Below are 24,624 nucleotides of genomic sequence, written 5' to 3'. Positions count from 1 at the left end.
ACTATGCTTAAAATTAACCTTTACCTGCTTTCTGTCTTGCGGGCATAGCTTTGTTTACACATAATTTTGTCAATGTTATTGTTTGTTGATAAGTTACATGTGTATAGAATACTTGTGATACTCTCTCTCTCTCTCTCTCTCTCTCTCTGTCTCAATTTCCTTCTAGGTATTTTCACTGAAAATCTATTTATGCAGTATATGTATAATGTACGAATGCATTAATGCATATATATATATATATATATATATATATAGCGCGTATGTCGGTGTGCTATTTGTGCTTGTTGTAAAGGCATAAGCGTGCATGTATATACTTGAAGTTAGTATCGTTATGAGTATAAACATTTCGTACATGCACGCAAAAGCATCAACAATAGCAAGCAGTGGCGACGCAGCGACATTGCGACATATTTTATGCATATTTTTATTATTATAACTAAGCAAACATTTGCATTTGCACATACACATATATATATATATATATACATGCAAACACTCAAATGTCTATAGTTTATTCATCGCATACGAATGCGTTCTCATGGATCGTGCATCTCATGCCGGTTTCTTTTTTCTTTTTCTGCTTTTTTTATTATTATTTCAATGCAATATTTGTTGCTTTATTTTTATGCATTAATTTTGTGATTTGACTTAGTAGAAGCGAAATCTCTGCGAATTTTAAGGCAGCAATGTAATCTAATTAACTTAAAGCTCTGTAAGAGGGATGTTTTACATTTATTTAAAAGCTTGTGTAGCAACTAAAAGTTGCTTTTAAACTAAAATTCATGCGGCAAAAGTAACTGTAAAAAATTAAGAAAAAAGAAAAAACGGCTTCAATCAAATCGACAGACACTGTACAAAAACGAACATTTTTTTAATTCCTCTTTAAAATTTAGAGAGAAATTTCTAACAACTCGAAAAGTAGATTTCGTAGGTTTAATTTATGGATCGGCTTGCTTCCTCTCCAATTGGAATGCATTTTTTTCTTCTATTTCTTCTACTGATTCAAACGCTTTTTCGTGACACAAAAATATTTAAAAAGACATACATAAAAAGATGATTGTTATGGACGGGATGAAATTTTAAATGCCAGGACGTGTTGAGTGCACCGAATAAACGCTCAAGTACAACAAGCAACATGTGATGAAAAAACTATCTGCAAAGTCAATTAAGCTAATGGAAAAGAAGATCGCTTTTGTGAGCATAGGGCGATTTTTGATTAGAAGTGATCGATCTTATGGTCAATTATTCAACCATTAAATACCCAATGTCACTTGGCTTACTACATTTTTGTTCATCTGATGACTTTTCAAAGTAAGAAGCGATCGAAAAAATGGGCCGATCCGGAGAATTCGTCCTTGCGTCAAAATACATTGATGTACCAAGTTTCATTAAAATATCTTGAAAATTATGGCAAGCACGTTGAGCGCAAGAAAATCAGGATGGACAGGAAGCGGACAGACAAAAGCGATTCAAAAAGCGATTAGAAATCGATCGGTATAATAGAAACTGCCATAGAAACAAAAAAGAAGAAAAAGAATCAATTTCTTGAAAAAGATTGCGTTCCTTAGGTTGCGGTAAGTGACGATGAAGAAGATGAAAAAGAGAAGACCACTCTTTTGCAAAAGCTGCCATGTCTTTGGTTTGTTCTTCAAAAATCTGAAACAAAATGTTGATTTGCGCTTTGATATATCTAGGATGCGTTATAATAATAAAGAAATCTTTACATAACTTTTTTACATAAATTTTAAAGAAGAAGAAATGAACGTTTGGTACTTGGCGCCTATACTAGGCACGTTAAAAAGTTAGTAAAATAAACCGAACACTTTTTTCTCGCTCCTAGATTGTGTCTTCATATATTTGTTGGAATGTTCGATAAAATTTCAAGTTTTTTTCCCTATTGGAAGCCTTAGTTTAAGTCTAAATCAGAAAGTAGCGTTCACCTATGTATAAAGCCAAAGAAAAATGTTTTCTGCTTGCTCCAGTTACTTATGAGATGATGCATCAATCTACGACAGTTTCCAGGAATGGTTTATCAAAAGTTTCGTATCAAAATTTGACGTTTCATTCGACACTGAAATATCGTTTAAAATTGGTTTAGTTTTGAGTAAGTAGTGTATAGAGGTCTGGAAACAAAAAGAAATTTATTTTTCATTAACTTTTTTCGTCTTAAGTGCTTTAGTTTTCGTTCAGGTTGATGGACTCATAATTGCATTTGTAAAAGAAAAATTATTTATAGTTGCGTCAGAATCAATCAAAACATCATACAGATTGTACAAAATCAACAAATTAAAAAAAAAACAAAGAAAGAGTGAGAAAGAGTGAGAAAGAGTGAGAAAGAGACAGGGAATGGGAAAAAGCAAACGTAAAGACATTAAGTCATGCAGAGCTTGGTTGATACGAATTCTTATGCAGACATGAACAATACTATAATTTATAATAAGTGAGCCAACGAAGCAACGAACCAACAGACCGACTACAATTTATGATATTATAAACGAAATGGCAAATCTCCCCAATGTCCAATGTCTTACTGATGTTTAGTTGTAATGTTGCGCATGAAAAATTCGGAAATGGTCGCATAAATCAATGTAGAGGATTACGTAGACTTCACTTCACTACTCACATATGGAAATAGTGCAATATCTATGATATATGTTTAGAATATTTAGGTCAATTAAGAAACATGTTCAACGTGTATATAAAACGCATAACGAACCAAAATGAACACAAAAAAGTTGAAAAAATCTCTCTCTTGTCTTTGAGCGAATTATTGCTATTCGCTACGCTTACCGCCGAGTACCCAAGAATTAAGCATTTCTGCGGCCGATTTGCATTCATACGTAAAATCGTTATATGTAAATTTTTCTTTTAATTATTTTCATCAAAATTTCATATAAATATTTTCCAATGCATTAATAAAATTAATAAAATCGCGAACGTAAAAATTTTTCGCCTTTGACTTTGGTTGCTTGTGCGTTAATATTTTTGAAAATTGTTATTAATTGTAAAAGTAATTGTAACCCGATTTTAAACCCCTCACATAATATTTGTATATTATTAGTAAATATATGTGTTGTGTTGTCTGTATCATATCTATGCAAAGTTTATTTAAAAAAAAAAAATTAATATAATTTTTGTTTTTTTCGTAATTTCTTCAATTTTTCTCGTTGCAGTGGGTGTGTTTGTAAACGTATTGGGTACAATTTTCATATAGGTTATGTAGGAAATAACTGTGTGGATAGAGAGCTGCTCAGGCAGTCTTAGTTACATCAATTCGGGACTTCAGGCTAATCAATTATTATTAACTCACTAAGAAATTGACAGAGCTTCGTTTCCGGGTAATGGTTATTAAAAATTGAAAAAAAGTATTAATAACGAAATGAGTGTGTGTGTGTATGTGTGTATGTGTGTATGAGGTCGGTAAAAGAAAATTCAAAACTTCCTCTGCCTATACGGCAGAGAATACAAGCAGAGATGTACACCGAGTAGTAAAGTTTTTCAATTAAACTCTGAATGAAGAACGAAAGATAGAAAAACAAAGGCACATAAAAACTAAATAAGCGAATTATATCCGACCGACGACGATTCCATTATATCCACTACTTCTACTTAGAAAAAAAAAAAAAAAAAAAAAAAAAAAAAAAAAACAATAAAAGAAAAACAATGAAATCTCGTTACACTGTCGACCGATCGAGCGATTTCATCCATTTCCAAAAATTTTTTAAATTTTCATCAAATTTCAAACCGATACGTTATGTTTTTTTGGTGATCGGGAGAATGTTTAGATCATTAATATAGACGGACAGACGGAAAGACGGACATACCGACAAAATTTGTTGCGCTTTAGTGATTTTTTTAAAGTTTCACTCTCGGTGCTGCAAACGTTCTGATATAATGCATATACATACCTTCTTCATCTTTCAGTGATGGGCATAAAAAGCAAAAAAAATTTAATGAAATTTTACCAGATTTTGAGCAATGAAACAAAAAAAGAAAATATATTTATGTTGTTAATAAAGTGCCAATGTATGTATACACATATGTATGTTTGCAAAGAAAAAAAAACAAAAATTAAAAAAAACTTCAATACCATAATTTCTGTCTTCCTGGCTCTACTCTATACATACATAGCGTCGTGTGAAAACTTTCCGTATATATATATGTGCAGATATTTACATTTTTATTTAAAAGATTTTGAGTGAAACGAAAATTATGGCTATTGTTGTTTGTTTGTTTGTTATCGCTATTATAGTTGTTGTTGTATATATAGTCGTTGTCGTCATCGTCGTCGTTGTCGTCATTGTTGTCGTTGTCGTCGTTGTTATTGTTGGTATTGTTTTTACATTACATACTATATATACATATATAATGTACTTGAATAAACGTATATATGTGAATGTATGGCAGGCTTTTATGTATCTTTTGCAACCATAAAAATCTTAAATATATTCATACAATTGTAAGTTTATGCATTTACATATGTATGTACATACATAAATACATATTTACGTATGTACATATTTTCATTCGAACACACGCACACACACACACACACACACACACACACTGCGCCAAACAAACAAAACCATCGCATACCATAAAATTCAGTGTTTTAGGTTTTTTTTCATTCCTCCTCTCTCTCTCTCTCTTTTACATCCCTTTTCGTTTTTCACTTACTCATTCTCTTTCTATCCGTCTATCGCCGTTTTTCGTGCCGCCCCTAGTTTTGTATAGTTTATGAAACTGACTTCAAGGTTGTTGTTGATTGAAAAATATTCAATGCAAAATTTTATTTAACTTTTCTCTTTCTGTTTTATGCTGTTATTATCAACTTCAAACAAAAACATTCCATAACAATTTATTTATTTATTATTATTATTGTTTTCGATTGAATAAAATATCAATACATTGAAATATAGATTTCAAAATGATAAAAGTAAAACAATACAAATATGTCATAATAAGAGGAAAATATTTCAAAGGAATATTTAATCTTAGCCCTAATATTCGTTTCATAGCTATTATGCAATCATCATCCTGTCAGGCTTCATATATTCTTATAGGGAGACGTGATCAAGGCACATAAGCAAATTCATGCGAACTAATTGAAAGTATCCTGTACTTAGAGCATCTTAGGAATCTTCTCAACACAAAAGCCTTAAAAGCAAAGCGTAAAATATTATAGCATTAGGTGTACAAATAAGTATTCTGCGTTGAAATTGGTTACGTTCTGGGAAACATACCGCGCGCAATCATTTTTTTCTCCCCCTTTGGTTATCTGAAGATAAGACTTTGGTGTTTGCATTGTATAAGTTTTGGATTGGCTTGCGAGCTGCCGTACAGTGTGGAACCTCATATAAAGAAAAGGATGTTAACAATTAGTACTTATCTGGGAAAAGAATGCAGCTGACACTGCGGAAATGTTGGATGAAAAATTAACTTGGATTGAAAATGTGGCAAGTAGAAAATCGTTTACGGGATTATGTGTAAAAAATATTTTAGTCTTGAAGATAATAAACGCTTTGGAACGCTCTTTGATGAGATTGGGCACGAATAATGTACTACGAACTGCTAAGGCCGGACCAAACTGGTATATTTGAGCAATATTAAGTTCAACTCATCTTGGATCTTAAGTGACGCGTTTGAGGAAAAAATACAGACAAAGGAGGCAAAAAGTGATTCCCGCGGCCGTGAACAGCAATAGCAGCCAAAGAAATGCGCAACAATCTGGGCTCTGAGCTTTTCACGATAGCAGCTTATTTTCCCGCCCGTCTTCTAATGCTTCACAGTTCTTCAGATGGATGCAGTTATGTTTAGTAGCTCAGCGATTTACAAAGGTTGCAGATGTGCGCAAGCCAATCGATGACCTGTTCGCCTCGAAACAATGAAGCTCTGTACACTCCGAGCTCATTCGCAAGCCACCCGATAAGCCGCAAAAAGTTTTAGATACTGATGATGAATATTTCCATAACTAAACTTTGTAGCAAATACGTTGCAAATAGATATGAATTTTTTCAAAAAAGGCAGAGAACTTATTTCTACACCTAATAATTAGAAGAAAAGACTGGCAAAACATAAGCACACATATTGCTGTACGTTCCTACGTGTCCATTATGTGTTGGCGTTTATTTTGATAGTTTTTTAGCTTGTAAAAGGCATTTATGCACTATACGCTGATCAAAATATTTTGCATCATTTTCTATAACATCTTACCCTGCAACATGCCGATTTCGTTTCGAAAGAACTTACATCAGTTTGGCAACGATTCCATCGTCGACCCATTTTCGCATTTTTTTAACTTTGCGGACCCACGTGGCAGCCAAGCCACGTTGCGTCAATCTACACAAGCAGTAATTGGAGGACGCCGTGTCTGTTGAGTACGCTGGGGATGGCAGAATTTCCCATTGTGCAACCCTTGCACAAAGCGGCAAAAATGACATTTTTAGTCAATTTGCGAGTTAGCCGCGTTTTTTCTTCTTTTTGGATCGTTCCCAACACAAGTAAACGTCTAGAAATAATTGGTTCATCAATCGCAAAGCTGTACGAAAGTTCGTTGAGAGTTTGAGGTGGGTTTTCGACCATTACGTCTTGCAACTTATTGGCCTCGAATTCTTTTGGGCCTCTAGGGCGTTTGTTGAATCAAAACCGATATTTGGGATATGATCGAACAGCACCACCAGAAACTTCTAAAATTGGTTGATGAGTGTCGGCAGCAACTTTGTTCAAATTAAATAACGAAAGTAATGAATTTGAAAGAAGATTAATTTTGACCATGAATAGCGTCTGTATACGCTGTATATCTCAATAATACTAAGTTGAAAACTGTTAGTTTAGGTAGAGAAAGATCTAAATTATCAAATTTAATCGTTATGTACACTGGTATTTCCCATTTCTTTACAATTTTTACCTGTAGAAGTTGTTTATGAAAATGAACGTAAACACCCAGTATAAACAAGAATTCATTAAATAACTTTTTTTTTCTTTTATATATAATAAATTTGGAAAAATATTGCACTTGTTAGTGGACAGAGGATGATCGTAGAACTGTAAACCTTGAAATTGATAAAAACGGAAAATTCGAATGAAAAAATTGTAATAAACAAATCGTATATTTTCGTATTTCGTATAGCTCAACATACATAAAGATAAGTGCGATATATTTTCCGGATTGTAGATATAAGAGTGTAATGATTTGTGACAAAAGCTCAGTGATAAGTATATTTTATTATACACTACAGTATACACGCAGTTATTTTAAATCAGAGCAATTTTGCCTTAATGACTGCTAAGATAAGTAAGTAGATAAGTAAATGGACTGAAGAATTCTTATACTGGCAAAGACAGAATATAAACTTAAATAACATTTTTTATACATAAGTAAGTGTAATCCCTTGTTGTTGTATATATATAAAGAATTTATTCAGGATAACGCTTGCTTTTTTTTCATAGTATGCGTTGTTAGTTTTACATATGTTTTATATGAAATAAAAGAAATCATGTAAACACATAATAATAGTACTAGCAGCAATCAGCACTTGATCGACTAACTCTTGCGTATGAGTAATATACTTTTATATATTGTATTTTCTGCTATAAAATTGCTCATACGCATAAATTTGCTGTCTGCCCCGAAAACTTTTTCAATTTTTAGTTGTATTTTATTTCTTCTGAAACTAACGCAACAGCAAATATAATAAGTTACTACTGATATATATTTATATGGATGTATATATATATGTATGTATGTATATCATCTTATTTATCTACCTGTTACCAAGGTATATGTGTATGATTGTATGTTTATTGTATATAAATTGCCCTAAGGTACCTAAGAGACTTAAACTCAAGCATGCAAAAAGCTATTCTAAGGTAAAATATGTCAATTGCTTTCTCTTACTTATTCTCGGTATATAGGATAAGTTTTTCCGTTTGGCAAACTTTTTTGTTGTCATTTTTTACACTACCTCCAGATGGTAAATAATGAAAAGTTGACGAATGCATTACTAATATATTGATATACTTAACAATATTTCCCAAGGTATACATGAATTTAGCAGAAATATGGCGAAATAAAAAATTTTTTTCTCTTGAAAACCTTTGAATTTTCTCAACTCAATGCCAAGCGAAACAATGTTCTAAGTGTGTATTCTATTTGTAGTGCCCAAATATACATCGCATGAATCTGTTAGACGATATATGCATTTTATGTTTGTTTCACGGTAGTTGCAGTTATATTAAAACTAATGATTGTCCACTTGCTTATCTTTTTACTTATTGTTTCACATTCGTTATTCTGTCTGTTTAACTCTTCATTCGAGAGTTTTTATGCCTTTAACTTATCCATACCTAAGCTTGTCTGTCGTTTTGTCCATTTTTGCTATCCTTTTTTGCTTAAGGTGAAGAATTCCATTCATATGACATGTTTTTATAGTCGCATTCTCCATCCTTGCTTGTAACACTGCGTCTTACATAGTAAGATATCGAACTATTGCTGTAAATATTCTTAATTATTGCATTTTCGTCATATATTCCACGCCTACTATATTTGATATAAAAGACTATGTCTTTTAAAAAGCTTTGGAGCTAGAAGTAAGAAAAATTCTGATATATTATAGCATTTGGCGATGCACGTATGCATTAAGTTAGTGCGCATACATGCAACACCCAGGAGCACTTGGGATAGAAACACTTTTTAGTGTACTGATCGATTCAGAATCACTTCAACCTTGTCTGTCAATTTGTCAGTCTTATTTTATTGTGTTCAACCTACATGTCCCAATTTTTGAGATATTTCGATAAAATTTGGTACACAGAAGTGTTTTAGTCGAAGGACGAATGCTGTTGAAGGTCGTGATGCGCATAACTGTAGGGTGATGTAGTGTATTTAATGATGGGCCGTGGCCCAATATAGTTTTCTTTTTATAGAAAGATTCGCTAAGGATCTTGAAATATATCTCAGTTTTCACACTGGCATCACTGTCTAGAAATTATAAATACAGATAACGGTCGCTAAGAGCCATGCCTGGAGAGGGTAGCAATTCGTGGTTCACTCTAAGCAATTTTGGTATTTGTAATCATCGATTTGCGGGACGGTCCACTTATTTCACTACGAGTAAGTTCTAAGGCCTAAATTCTTATGCAAAGTAAAGATTTCAATACCTTTCGTTGCCTTTAGAATGTTAGCTAGCGTTTAACAACTTCAATTTTCGATTATCGTGTACAATTTGTAAGATTTTCTTAAAGTTTTCTAGTGCGATTGTTTTCATCAGTATCGGCGCCTCTTGTGACATGGTTTGAAATGAGCAAATCGCTGACAAATTATTCTCGAACGGGAAGATCCTCCAAGCTATTAAGCTACAACGATGTCTCTTTTACCATCAAAAAATCAATGTTTATTTAACACAAATCTTTAGAGTTTCTTCCGACTTTGAATGTAGAACAAAAAAATTTTGTCGCTAATGACATTAAATTTTAACATATGCTACTGTCCGAATAGTATTGATTATTCTTAATATTACCGGAATTATAGATCAATCTCTTTTCAAAGGGCGAACTCAGAGATGCTATCAGAGAATTTTGATCAAACTTTTATCATTTTGATATGACAACTCGATAATGAATCGTGATCTCCCCTCAGATGAATATACATGTAAAAAGTGTACACAAATAGTTAACTATTTGCAAACACATTTACTTACTTTTGTAAAAGAATTATTAATATATACTGTACATAAGTATTTGTGTGTGATATAATTATGCAATGAAGTAAGTTACTCTACTTAAGTGATTTTTTCACTTAGACTAACGTAAAGTTTTAAAATGTGCACAAATTGGAAGGCAATTATACAAAGGTTTGAATATTCGTAAGAGAGATAGAGAGAAAAGGTCAACAATGTTAAATGACTTATAATATGCTTAGCACGTAGAGCAAATGATGAGTGGTTCGCTCGAATTCAAATTAAACACCAGACTATTACTAAAGGGTGTAGGTCCACTAATGATCAGTGGTTCCCGCGAACCTTAATTAAACACCAGACTATTACTAAAGGCTGTAGGTCCACTAATGATCAATGGTTCCCTCGAACACGAATTAAACACCAGACATTAGCTCTCATAGTTCTTGCTAAAGATGAGTAAGGTAGGATGAGTAATTTTTGATATGATGACATCGCAGTTCATCAGTTAGGTGCGTAATTCAAGTCGCTAAGGATATAACCCTTATAGATTAGGCAAACAAACATTAGGTTGCATGCATTTTCCAATCTATTCCTATTTCCACACTTCTTTTTAAAAGTCACAGTGTTATATATATATATGTACAGGAGAGACCCTTTGAGTGATTGCTGATATTTGAAAATAAAAAAAAAATATGAAAACAACAAAAAATAGCGTAATCAAAATCAAGCAGGAACCTGTCGCATAGCAAATTTTGCGGAAGAATCAAAATAAAGCGGATAAGATTTCAATTCATTGGCAAAAAAAAATTCTAATGAAAAATTGAAAAATTGCTTAGTAATAAATAAATTCGAAAATTGATCCAAAAAAGAAAAGTTTTTTCTATGATACTATGATGTACGAGATCAAGTAAGTAATATCATACTTTTCTATAGTACCTCGATTCCAGCATTCCTGTTCACACGGTCCATTTTCTAACCACAATCGAAAATTTCTTTCGGTGGTCCTTACCACGCGATACCAAAGTAAATTTTTTTTTTTTTTTTTTTTATATTTATAAAAAGCTCCCTGGTATTATAAAGAAAACACCAGACCAAACATCGGAAATGTCGTCCATATATGTCGAACATGGGATGAAAAATGAAAGGGTTTAAAAGTTTTGGGGAAAATTAAACCCTAACGTGAAATATATTAAAATGATTGTAAAAATCAGCCATTGATCCTTCTCAGAAAAGCATAAATGTAAGATTATTGGCATTTGTTACTTGAGAAGTCAATATGCATTATTGGGGTTGAAATGTATGCTGAAATCGTTATAACGTTAGATTAGACGGGCGAGAATAGTTTTGTAATAAAAATGACGGTTAAGTCATTTGTTTGTGAAAACTAATCCGATTTTCAACTGGTAGATAAGAAGATGTTAAAAAAATGCTTAACTGTACCTTGTACTGTGCGTTATTCGTATGAAAGTCCTTAACAAATGTCTTTTGTTGTTTTTCTTCTTTACTTTATTTTGACTTTATGGGAATGAGTGTTGTGCAGGCTGAAGTGTAAAAATTCTATTTTTACTTATATACATACATATATATATTTACATTTTTTGTTTTTTTTCCGTTTTTTTTTTTAAGAAAAATCTTTTATTCTTTGAAGTGTTTCGTGGCTGCTTTTATTGTTGTTGGCAAAGGAAATGCATTTTGTTTTTGCTTTTGATAACCAGAAAAACTTTGTAACACATTTTGATCTCGTTTTCTTTCGGTTAAGTGAAGCAACCAAGACATATGAAAATCAATTCATTCTTTCCTCATTGAAGAATTGCATAGAAACGCACACAGTCACATATTAAAGTACACTACTCTTCATATTACTTAAGTCAAACCCAGAGCAATATATTAAAAAGCATAAAAGCATTGTCTACACTTTGATCAAGCCTTGATACTTTTAAACATTTCTCTCTACGCATTCCTAGCTACGCTAGCGCTGTTATATTTTGTTGTTAAATTAAAAAAATGTGATAAATACAAATACAATACAGCTGGTCTGGTGAGGTGGGTGGAATTTATTGAGGCGGTTGGTTAATTTTAAACTTTCAAACATTTGTACATGGGTTATTCAGATAATCAGAGGTTGGATGGTAAGCTTGCTTGAGCGACGAGCGAACAGTTCGATTTGCTGGAACTGTTATGTTGCAAAAATTACTTAACCCGCATGCTTTGACTTGTCATTCAATCTATAGTTAGTTATTGCACGTTATTTAAGAATTTATTGAAACATTTTTATATAATAATATATAGTATATATAAATATATATACGTAATATATATGTATATATATTTTCAATTTCATTTTATATTCATTGGAAAATTTATTTTCATTACGCTTTCAATTATTTTGTTTTCCTTTTTTTTTGTTTTTTGAATTTTTTTCCACTCAAGATTAATTGCTTTCAATTGATCTCATTTAGTTTAAAAATCCCTCGACTCTTCTATATTTTGTTTTTTTACATAAATTTGCCATCATTATGTAGTCATTTATTTACTTTAGACATACATTGTGTTTTCACATGTGTATGGTTATATCTAATACACATATACTTGTATTACTTTCTTTTCATGTCTTCTCTCCGTCTCCTTTCATATGCATATGCAAATGTTGGCTGTTGTGATTGATATGTTCGTTCGTTCGTGTTTGTTTAAATCGTTTACATACTGCGAGTAGACTCAAATAAAATCAGTAGTTTGTACGAAGATGATAATGATGGCCCTGATGGATTGATGATGATGAAGGATTATATCATGACTAAACATATTACATCGCATGTCAATGTAGCATCAACGACAAGAACAAGAACAGCAACAACAAAAACAACAAGAACAAAGACATCTGAAATAGCGGCAGCAGCAGCAGCAACAACAACAACAACAACAATAACGAGAACAACAAAAACAATGATGAAGCCTATAATATTGAGCACAACGGCAACAACGCTGATGTCCAATAATTTAATGCCATTGCGTACATATTTCAACAACAAAAATCATTATATAAAAAATTTATCATCATTATCGTTATTAAGTATAAATGAAACCACAAGTTTAACATTACCATCCTATTACTCTTCTTCGTATACATCGTTGCCGTCGTCATCGTTATCGTCATCGTCATCGTCATCGTCATCGTCATCGTCATCATCTTCATCTTTAGCAAACGCAATGGCCCTGAGGCTTAACGGAAATACCGGAAATGTGAACAGTAACCGTAGCCGTTTGTTTGTCGGCACTAGTAATAATGCAACAATTGTTACTGCCATCGCTCTAAAATCAACTATGCCCACAAAAATAGCAAACAGCATAAGCAACTCCAACAATTACGACCCTAGTAATAGTACAATATCAACTGCCTTGGGCAGTATTAGTTTAAGCAATGTTAACGGAAATAATACTAAAACCATCAGCAACAGTAGTAGTAGTAGGAGCAGCAGCAGCAGCAGTATCGTTACTAGAGTTTCAGCCCGGAAAGTGGACAGCAAATATACACTGCCAAAGTCACATAAGACAGATGCACCTATGCTGAATTATATATTCGATACATTCTCATCGGCCAATAAACATCATCACCACGATCAAAGGTGGGTGAACAAACGGGTTGTTGTATGTGCAAAGTATACAAAACGCCAGGAAAAAAAAAAAAAAGAAGAAAATCAATTAATCTTTTTTTTTTTTGATTAAAAAAATGAAAAAAAAACAAACAAAACGCAAGGTGTTATACAAACTATGTTATTGGTAATAGCCTTGCTTCTGTATATGTACCCAGTAACTTACAGTAACTGAAGGCATTCTTTTATCGACGAACTATTGTAGTGTAAAAACTAAATTTTAATTAGTTTATGTAGAGAAGTTTTCCATGATTAAATCGACTTTTTATAAATATTAATTCGATTTCGTTTTCAAACTCTCACGCTCTTTTCGCTTTTCCCTTTTTCTCTTTCTCTCGCTCGGTTATATTAGTACAGGCTCTTATGGAATTGTCTTTAATGAACAGCTATGTTCGTCCTAATCGATGATAATATATATATATATATATATCTATATATATATATGCATATATACACTACATAATAATATATATGAATGATATATTTATAGTGTATGTATATTATTTTTATTTTAATTCTTACGATGAATTGTACAATTGGATGTTAAACTCTTCTTGACTAGAGTTTGGATTACTTTTCTAACCTTTGTAAATTTGTCTGGAGCAAGAACTCATTCAAAAAATATATATTGTCATAGCAATTCATGAGTAAATCAATCAATTAATCAATCGTGTTAGGAAATATACTTAACTCACCGTCAAGTTTTACGTTGAATTATTTGTGCACTTAATTCTCAGCGCTTTTCCACTTTAAGGAAAGCATTCGCGAAAAATTAATTGCAAATTATTTAAAAAAAAAAATGGTTTTAACAAATTGTTTCCTTATCAGCAATAACAACCGTTTTATTGAAAATAGATTAGAGAGGAATGATTGGGTGCCTGGGTGATTAACTGGGCGATGGGATAACTAATTGATTGAGTAATTAGGGTTAATGTTTAATCTTCGTTGGTTATTGTTTAATCTTCCATTGTACGATTTTGCCCAAAAATTAAAGCAGCAACATATTAAAATAGTTTTTCGTTTTTTATATATTTACTTATGGAGGGGATACATTTCATTTGAAATTTTCCAAAAATTATTTCTTCAATTTGTATTTAGTTAGCTGGGTCATCGTTTATATATCCCTTAGGAGTAGACGCATGGACTGAGGAACATCTTGTGTAATAATAAAATTAGTTTCGGCGGCTTATCAGAAATTAAACAGACGCTGTAGATTCGTGTATCGAGACTCTCGATGTGTATACGAACTCATGAAGATGAAAGCAAAGCTTCAAAGTTTTATTTAGGTAAAGGGAAAAACATTTTCATTGCTCTTAAACGACTGCAATGATTAGGTTTAACCTCAACATTGATCGAGTAAATGTTTCGAGTTATCTCTCTTGAAGCATTTTCACCCAATTTTTCAGTGGACAAACCAACTGTTTCTAGATACTTACTTGGGATGGGCACGGTGCAAAGGGGGAGGGGGGAGGGGGGAGAAAGGCTACGACTACCTCGCATATCGACTAAATATGTCATTTTGTAAAAATTGCCCAGAACGGTATTGGCCAAACATAGCGTCTTTGGAAAGCCCTTTATTCATGGCGTGGCTGACATGCAGCTTCACAAAGCGCGAAAAGTTCAAAAATATAACTTCTTTTGGCACGATACCGCCATGTTGCCAGAAATATGATAAAATTTCATAGAAAATGATGCAAAATATATTGATTAACATAGATTGAAACAGGTTTTCTCAATAAATACCTTTTTAAACTGAAAAAGTGACGAAATTAAATGCAGTTGTATCGTCATGTGTCATACATATATTTTTTTATTAGAAGAAACCTTTTAATTTTAGTCTGCGATTATACTCAAGTTGCGTCGACTTCAATGCAAGATTTGCACGATTGGACACTACTATCCACAATCTTTAAAACTTTAATGCTTCTTAGAATACTAGTCGTACTGTCATGAAAATTGCCCACAGCAATGTCAATCCCGTACGTACGAAATATTTTGTTTATGGAAAATCTCGAAAACTCCGAGGAAAACCCTTTTTGCGAGTAATGAATTTTTTTTCCCACGTATTCTAGAAAGTTCAAAGCATCTATTAAGCAACAAAAAAAAAAAAAAAAATCGATTTAATGCCAAATTTACAGAAGTCTACCTCCGTTAATACTCGTACGCTATCGATTGACTTTGCTTTATTTTATTCATTTTATTTTCAAAGCATTAAATAAATAATACATACATATATATATATACATATATTTTTTTTTTTTTTTTTTTAAATATATTTTTAGTTTTTCAAATTTTTTTAACAAATATTTATATAAAAACAATTCAAAAATAAATCGAACGTAAAACGGTTTTTCGTGTATACACACACACATTCTCACAAGCATAAGTGTCCACTTAAATGTTTTCTGTCACTTCGAGAGAAGCGAACATTGCGATTCTCGTGTATAAAGAACAAAAAAAGCAACAGAAACAAAGTCTGCATAGAAAAAATTCGGTTTACAAAAGTGGAAAATGGATAACTGAAAACATTTTCCAAATATTCACCTGACGATTGAATAAAAGGTGGAAAAAAGAAAACAAAAAAAAAAAAAAAAAAAAACAAAAAAAAAAAAGGTATAAAACGGAAACAACAAAAATTTGCTTCCGTTGGCAAGTTAACACTAGGGAAATAACGTTTGCGATACTTACAAAAGCAATTGACTGAAAGTTGTTTGAAAATAAAGAAATTGAAGAAACAGAACGAAAACAAACTCAACAGCTTGGGGTGTTGATGACGATGATGACGGTGTAAGGGACACGTTTTACATAAGATTTGTGTCGAAAAACTTATCTGCATATTTTTGACTACTTAACCTGACTAATAAATAGTACTCGTATAGTTAAACGATAAAAAAAAAAAAAAAGATTTGATAAATTTTTATTATTTGAATTGTAAAAGTGTTGAAGCAGGCTATTCTTGGTCTCGCCTGGAAGATGTGCAAAGTGCAGAATGAAGCAGACATAAATTTTAAATGCATTTAAATATCTGCACTCACATAGCATATATGTATCTGTGTGCAAATGCATACACACGCTCGTGTTTAAAATAAAATCTATCGTAAAAGATAAAAACAAGAGACTGTAACCGAAATATTTTATTATATGCAGTGTCGTGGAACAAATACTAGACTCTCTTCTTACTCTCTCCTATAATGCACTGAATATTTATTTTCATACATTCATTCATATGTACATAGGCTCAAGCAAATACGTATTAAATATATATATATATATATATATATATATGTATATGTAATTCTCTACTGTGAACTTAACTAGTGACCTACATATAGATGAATTGAAACTAACATCAACATCAACATCAATATCAACACCAACACCAACACTAACGAACCAGCACCGTAAGCGGTGATAATATAACAAGAAAGCTTGACTACTACTACTGCTTATAAGCGAATCTGGTTTATTTTACTGGGTTCTGTTTTCATTTCGATTGTGTGCATATGGTGCGCGCGCGTATGTGTGGTAGCGTGAAAAAAAAAGAAAAAACCAGGTGAATTCTTTTCACTCTCATTTGTCAATGCCATACAAAATCGAGAATTGGATGTTCAAGTTGAAATACAAAACAAATGGATTTTTTTTTTTTTTTTTTTTTTTTTTTTTACCTTCCTTTTGCGCGTGAGTGTATGTTTGGGTTATTGTTGTATTTCCTTTTCGCTTTAAATATTGAAATTTGAATGAGTTGGATAATGTTGCTGTTTTTTTTTTTTTTTTTTTTTTTTTTACGAATCCCTCTTTTACATTTTATACTCATTATTAATGTGATAAAACAAAACAACAAAAAAAAAAAAAAAAAAAACAAACAAACATTGTATTTGAGAAAAAAGTAAAAATGTGTGTGGGAAAAAGTTTCAAGTGTACTTAAGCAGCATATCGAATCAAATGAGTTCAGTTTTTATAACTGGGAGAAAAAAAATGACAAACAAAATCGATTTTCAACTTTGATCGAATCGTTAAGAAAATTGCAATATTTAATTGTAGGGAGGGACTGGGGGAAGGCATTGTAAATTTTTTCGTTTATATTATTTACTTAATCCGGTCACTGCCAACTACGAAATATTTCGTAGTTTATCCTAGAAGTTTACATTGCTAAATAAAATCTTGGCATCCAGTTTGGCAAGATGTGATTTAAATTTTGTCTGGCGGTGAATGGGTTAAAAGATTCCTTAATTAAATGATCCGGAAATTTTTCATATCAAATTTTGAGTCAAACTTTAATATAGAATGCTAGAAAGCTCTTGAGCTGTATTATAAGCTCAGCTATAGAATTATAAAATTTTTGGACGATTTCTTTATTGTCTTCCGATACATAACGTACGCGTCTACTTTTTCACAGAAAACAGAGATGGAAAATTGTCCAGATCTAGTAGGGAGCCTTTAAGGTAAGGGAATAGGTACAAATTTCTGAAAATGGAAAGCTAGTCGTATGGACCCTGCATTGAGGACTTTTGATACAAAGTAGTTGAAACAGCAGTATTTCAAAATTTTGGAGACATTTTTTGTTGAAGAGGGCCGATAAAGCAGCTTTTACCAATTTTCCAAATTTACATTTCACTTTTTTTTCAGTGTTTCCAGCATTTCAGCGAAATATGGTGAGGTTTTCTCGATAAGTTCATTAAAAGATTACTTATTAGTAAGAGAATGCTTCGTTTTCGATCGAAAATTGAGTACAGTTGAACTTTGACCCCGCAAATCATACAACAATCAATACATTCAAAATCTCCCATCCCTGAAGAATGGAACGGACATACTCAAAAGGAAGATTCAGAGATCCTATTAGGTAGATATATTTTTTTGATGAACGTGAAATTCTGAATCGATTAAGCCATGTCTGTCCCTCTGTCCGTGGTGTTTATTTTATTGTTGGTCCAAATTTGCTCGAAACATTGCACACATTAGTATTGAAAAGGCCCCGCCAACAAGTCAAGTTTAAAATTGACAGCGCGTCTGTTTCTGTGAACAGACACTTGTGAATTGTTTGTTGTTCATTACTCATAAATTATGAAAAATAAAAGGTTGAAATTTTCTAAAGCTGTTTGATGGAACGATTTTACTCTTCATGTTCCAAAAAGCAAAAGATAAACAAGACGGAATGTTTAAAATTATTCTGTACATTTTATTTTACTCACAAAGATACATTGCTTTTAATTAGAATAAATTGAATCGTGCAGAAACGATTTACCCTCCTTCGATGTCTGAGAGATCACACATTTTATCACACGTCACATGTTATGCATACAAGCCGCATTATTTACACAAAAGTAATGTTACGAACATGTGCCAAGATGGTACCATATCACATAGTGTTTATATTATTTTGTGCATCTCCTGTACATACATATACATATATATGTATATATCGCCCATACCCTCACAAGGTTATAAGTTATCAAATTTTCATTTTATTTTAAATAGCTTGTTTTATTTAAGTCATCGAAAACTTCGAAATCTTCTTCATACTAACTTAATAATACATACTAATTTTATCCTACCGCTATGTGATAAGGTATCCTATCGGCTGCAGCATGAATGGCGGTGGATATACAAGACTCGGCTCTATCCGAATATATATTTCTGAATTCTTATGTCTTTTATTATGTATTTATTTCCCAGGCGGGATGACAATTTCTTATTCGTGTACAAAAATGGGAAAAAATTGACCACGCCTTCCCGAAAATTATAATGTATCAACAGCAGAAATAACTTGCGCAACTTTGCAGTATTTTTGTTAAACATCCCATTATTAGCGAAAATGAAGATATCGCCTATAAATTTGCAAAAGAATTTCGAATTGATTTAAACTTTTCAAAGGACATGACTACAACGCCTACATGCCTATACGACAAAAACTTTTACCTTGAAAATAGAAGAAATCAACTGCGTCCGCTCCATATCGTAGAGCATTAGAATTGTTGTGTTTTTTTAGGATAACGATGATGGGTATAAAAGATTCGATCCTGACCGAATTAAGCTTTTTTCTTTCTACTTGTTTAGTTTTCGACTAGTTATGTGATTATGTATGTGAAAAAATGTTACAACCTCTTTCAAGTATGTGCCAAATTTTGCCTTACATTGACAAATTTTTTTCACTTTGAAAAACATAATAAGACAATGTTTATAAATCATTTCGGTTCTTTGTATATACACACATATATATCTAATTACATGTACTTTAAAGTAGTTGCGGTACGCATTCAAATTACGTACATTTTCAATTTTACAAGGAATGTTTAGATGAAAATGGAAGACTTTTTGTATAAACATTACAAATTTTATCTTGAATAAAATGGAAAGAAACTAACTGCCTTATCTGTGAGTGCCCATCGAGTAGGTATTCCTTTTCTCTTTACATATTCCGCGGGTTTGTATATTTAATGAAAAATTTAAGAAAAAATCCTTATATTATATCCTTAAAGGAAAGTGAACCTAATGCTTAGTATCGATTTTATTTGAGAGCTTTTCCGCTTCTCCATTTTTGTTAAACACACAACGTCTGATAATAAATTCTTTGTGCAAATATTTCAACATATAAGCACATATCAACAGAAACATGTACATATGTGCAGTACTTTGTGTTAAAAGATGGCAATCGAAGCAGCAGTTAGTAGTAATAGTCATAGTAATAGTAATGAAAAGTAATGCACATACATACGTCACTTGTGATTTTATATGTAAAAATCGTGACCGAATCTATTATACCCATCACTGTTATCGTAAAGGAGACAAAAATGTAAAAGAACGAAATTTTCATGCCCTGTAAAATGGAGTGGGTGCGGGCGATTGATTGTCTGCTATCAAAGTAAAAGTTGTTGTTGCATGGGCGTGTGGTATTTGTGGGCGTCTCTATTATCGCTAACGGGACAATGTGTAGCACAAATGCGACAAAGTTGGGTAAACAGCCAGATGGATAGACGAATAGACGGACATGTTTAGGTGAATTTCACATTTGAAACTAAACGGACAGATGGACAGACGGATGCTTAAATAGATTTACTATTTGATGTTGATCAAGAGTATATACACTTTGTTGAGCCTCTGATGCTTCCTTCGGGCCGTTGCACATGGTTTGGCAAAATGAATATACCGCAATCTCATGCTTCGTTGATGGTTATAAAATTCAGTAAGAAAATGCCCTTCGCGTTATAACGAATCTTAGATAGTTCAAGCTTTAAAGGAAATGTTGAATGAAAATCACTTAGTAATTGACAATTATAGGCGTATACCGCTGATAAGCAAATATTTCTATGGTTTTATCTCCTGAATTACATTTTAGTTTTCAGATCAGACATTCTAATATTTAAAGAGGTGACGATCTGGAGACGTTAACTAGAAGTTAAGATGAAGAGATGAAGAGATCGAAACTTCAATTCAATTTAATCAAAACAAGCAAATGGCATACAGGTTATTGTAATGGTTAAAAATTTTAAACTGATTTACCGTAAGGTGTAGTTTCCCAAGCTTTTCATATCACCTTTTTTAAGTTCTGTTCCCTTATCATTTCTCGTATTATATTCAATAATTTCTTCCATGCCTTTACACAAATTTGTCTACGATCGACGATTCATACTAATTGGTATTTGCTTTTTATGCCTCTCTAATTAAGAGGGTATGCACTTTCAATCGCATTTACGTAGACAAGGCAGAAGCAAAGATTATTAAAGTAAGAGAAGGAAGAATTGAAATAAAATAAAATTAGAATAGTTCTGGGTTTTTTGTAATCTTTGATTTATAATCATTGCCATTTATCGATAGCATCTAATACAATGCAATGAAAAGCAATCATAATATCACCATATAATAAAATGCATTAAGAAATCGACGAAAAAGATAAGCGACGAAATTATTTTCGAAAAATTACTTATCGATAGAAATAAGAAAAATGAAAAGAAAAGAAAAAAATATTTATGATCAGACAAGAATATGAGAGACATTTTTCATGAATTAAATCTTCATATGAGACACTCTACATATATATATATATAGATATATATATTTATATATATGAAATGCACGTTTCAGTTCAGAGCAATACATATTTTGTGTATTAAGTAAAAGGAATATTTATGAGCTAATATAGGAGACGAGGAGTTTTTTCAAAATATATATACATATATATATATATATATATAATAGGTAGTGGCGTGTATTTTGATCAGCGTTATCTATTAGCGAAAATGATAAAGTGATGCAAAGTATCGATGTAAAATTTTTCCCAATAAATGCTCAAAATACATGAAAGCACCAAATATGTGTAAATACGAAAACAAATTTAATGCATCATAGGAACACACAATAGTACTACACACATTTAAAGATAATGGCAGACTTTAGGAATTTATCAGTTTTAGATTCAATATATTTTATTTTAGATTTATATCTTTAAGTGATAGGGAATGATTTATATTTTATTTAAAAATGTGTAAAGGGATTCTACTCCAACAAATAAGATAAAATATATTTATGCATGCCTTTAAAACGAATCTTTGATACCCATCAGCTTACGCTTACATAGATAGGCCAGTCGCGTATTTCAAACAAAATATTCGCTTAATAAAGAGTTTGCTTTAGGGAAAACTTCATATTTCATATTTGACGGACGCTTGCCATCAAACGTAACCAAGTGATTTAATTGTATGAGTTTCAAAAATCGCGGGCTAAGATCAATGCTATTTCTTTTTGCGAACGGGTTAATGGGTTTGTGGAAAACTTTGTTCAGCACGAAATTATGAATATGAATGTTTGTTGGAAGTTTTTTATGAAAAGCTTGGAATTTCCGCACATCAATTGTACCTGCGTTGGAGTACTTAATATAGATATTACTTTTCATAGTGTATTTAAAAGTGAAAATTCAGTGTAGTACAAATTAGAAAAAATATTCCTTCATAGCACATGGTTTTTGTAAAACTTTGAGAAGAAATAAACTACAAATCATTTAAACACAAAAATTGCCTCAATTTTGGTAAAAATTTTTTTTTCATTTTCAAGAAAATTTGTAAAAAAAAAGAATCAAGTATAACGAAAGTCCTTTAAAAGAAAATTCAGTGAAAAACATAAGTGTTTTCCATTAAAGCATGTTCCTATGAAATCTTGAGATGAAATTTGAGATACGTTAGTTGTGAAGCAGAACTTCCTACCTGCATAGATGCATAGATGATTAAAGTTTTAATGTGTTCGGTCAAAAAGTTGCAATTTCGCACCCAATCACGCATTCGAACCGCCGTAAGAAAGTTCGCACTTTAGTCTCTCCATACAAAATCGCACGACTTTGAGTAAACAGAGCAAATCGACAGGAAGCGTATCAATATGTAGAAAATAATGATATATCCTACCCATATAAAGCACGCAGAAGAATTTCAGATAGATCCATTAGTTTCATTATAACCATCGATCCCGAATCGCTTTCTAAATGCTTGTCCGTCCATTTGTTTTCTTGACTTCAATTTAATGAAATTTAGTATAGTGACGCGTTTTGGCTCAATGTGCCATTTTATCAAGCACTTCTCAATATAACACTTTGTTTTGAAAAGTTTTCCTAAATGAATAACTGTAAACTGTGACTGGGCCGTGTAAATATATATTAGTTAAGAAGAAATTGTAATCTAATCACCTATCTACGGTAAGTAGACTTCGTATCGATGTTCGGTTAAAAGCGCAAAATTCTCTTCATCTTTTATCTGTTTCCCTTGGATTTACTATCTCTCTCTCTCTCTCTATCTATCTCTCTCTCTCTCTCTTTCTGTAGATTCTCTCATTAAAAACTCGAAATTGACTTAAAGTTTGTCCCTTAACCGTAAGATTACGAGCACCGTAAATTGCTTCGACCCTCGCTTTATGCGCCGGATGGTAGACTTTTAAAATATTTAAATTAAAACAACAAGTTAATCTAAAGAAAAGGATATGAAAAGATTTTAAAATTTAGGACAATTTTAGGAGGCAACTTGAACGAACGAAACGAACGAACCTTATAAGACGCAGCAGTTACAGTTATGGTTACGGTTTGATTAAAGCATGAAATTGAAAAAAAAAAACAAAGAAAAAACAAAAAAAAACATTTATTTGAGTAAATTTTAAGAGAATTTCTTTCTAAATTTTATATATCGATAAACAATCTATGGATTAATATCAGAAAAGTTGACTCTGCCTACAATTTAAAGCAATTTACTGTCTGGTAGTGTATCAATGTTTTTACAAACCTTATGTCTTTTTTGATAGAAGAAAAACGTTATGCATTTCACTTAAGCACTTATGAAATTTATATGGCACGACCGGCACTTCGCTGCAGCATTTTCGAAATTTTTAATTTTTCTTTTAAATCTTAAACAATCAAACTTATGCAAGGACTTTGCTTGATTACTTATTGTAAAAATAAGAAAAACAACAACAACAAAGAGAACTCTGCAAAAATCATAAATAAAAAAGAAAAAAAAAAAGTGTTTGCAAAAGTTTCTTGTGGCGTAAGAATGTGCCATGCAGTACAAATCTAATAAATGTTGATGATGCAAAATAACAGGTGCGCATTATGAAACAAAGAAAGAAAGAAAGCAAGCAAGCAAGCAAGTGTATGAATGCATAATAAAATCTATGTAAATTTACAAAATAAATCGCCAGAATTAAGAGGAAAAGAAACTGAGCTCTGCAAATGCAAGTCTTTCCTTTTTTTTTTCTTTCATGTTTTATGTTGCTGTGTGTTGGTTAAAAAAAAAATAAATAAAAAAAAAAAGTTGAAAGGATTTTCTTCTCCCAGCCTGAATTATTATCGCTTACATTTAAGATAAGATGTATACGTACCACACCAGTCCATGCATACGTTTAGTTGAAGTGTGTGCATGAAAAATGAATAAGTTACTGCTAATAATAATAATGCTGGTATTGCTGCGGCCTCTGCCTCTGCCTTTGCCTCTGCCTCTGCTTCCGTCGGCTCCTTAGTAAACATATTATAATATAATAAAAACGGAGAGATTATTAAAATTTCAACTCCCAAGCAACTTAGCACAGCATATCCCATTTTTTTACTCTTTCTTTTCATCTTTGTTGCAATGAATGAAAAACTTTACACGCAATCACACAAACGAAAAATAAAGAGAATCGTTAAAGGGAAAGTAGTATCCACCTTAAGACGACTCTCTTGATCTGCCATATTCTTAACCATCTAAGGAATTATATATATATAAATACATAAATTATATTCGCCTTAAAACTTACAAATTTGCGATAATCATTGATTCCTTTATTTCGCA

At 31.9% G+C, this 24,624-nt stretch overlaps 1 protein-coding gene across 1 annotated transcript in view; it reads left to right on the top strand.

The window, feature by feature from the left end:
• LOC119631394 (uncharacterized serine-rich protein C215.13) overlaps positions 1-24,624 on the top strand; it is a 49,163-nt gene that overhangs the window by 10,707 nt on the left and 13,832 nt on the right. The window contains exon 2 of the mRNA XM_038023556.1: positions 12,391-13,300. Coding sequence (XP_037879484.1) covers positions 12,391-13,300 — 910 coding nt within the window. The remainder of the gene's footprint in view (positions 1-12,390; positions 13,301-24,624) is intronic.

The sequence above is a fragment of the Glossina fuscipes genome, unplaced genomic scaffold (genome assembly GCF_014805625.2).
Source record: "Glossina fuscipes isolate IAEA_lab_2018 unplaced genomic scaffold, Yale_Gfus_2 1, whole genome shotgun sequence".
NCBI classification, from domain to species: domain Eukaryota; kingdom Metazoa; phylum Arthropoda; class Insecta; order Diptera; family Glossinidae; genus Glossina; species Glossina fuscipes.
The sequence above is the reverse complement of the archived record's forward strand: the minus strand, read 5'-3'. Positions and strand labels throughout refer to the sequence as shown.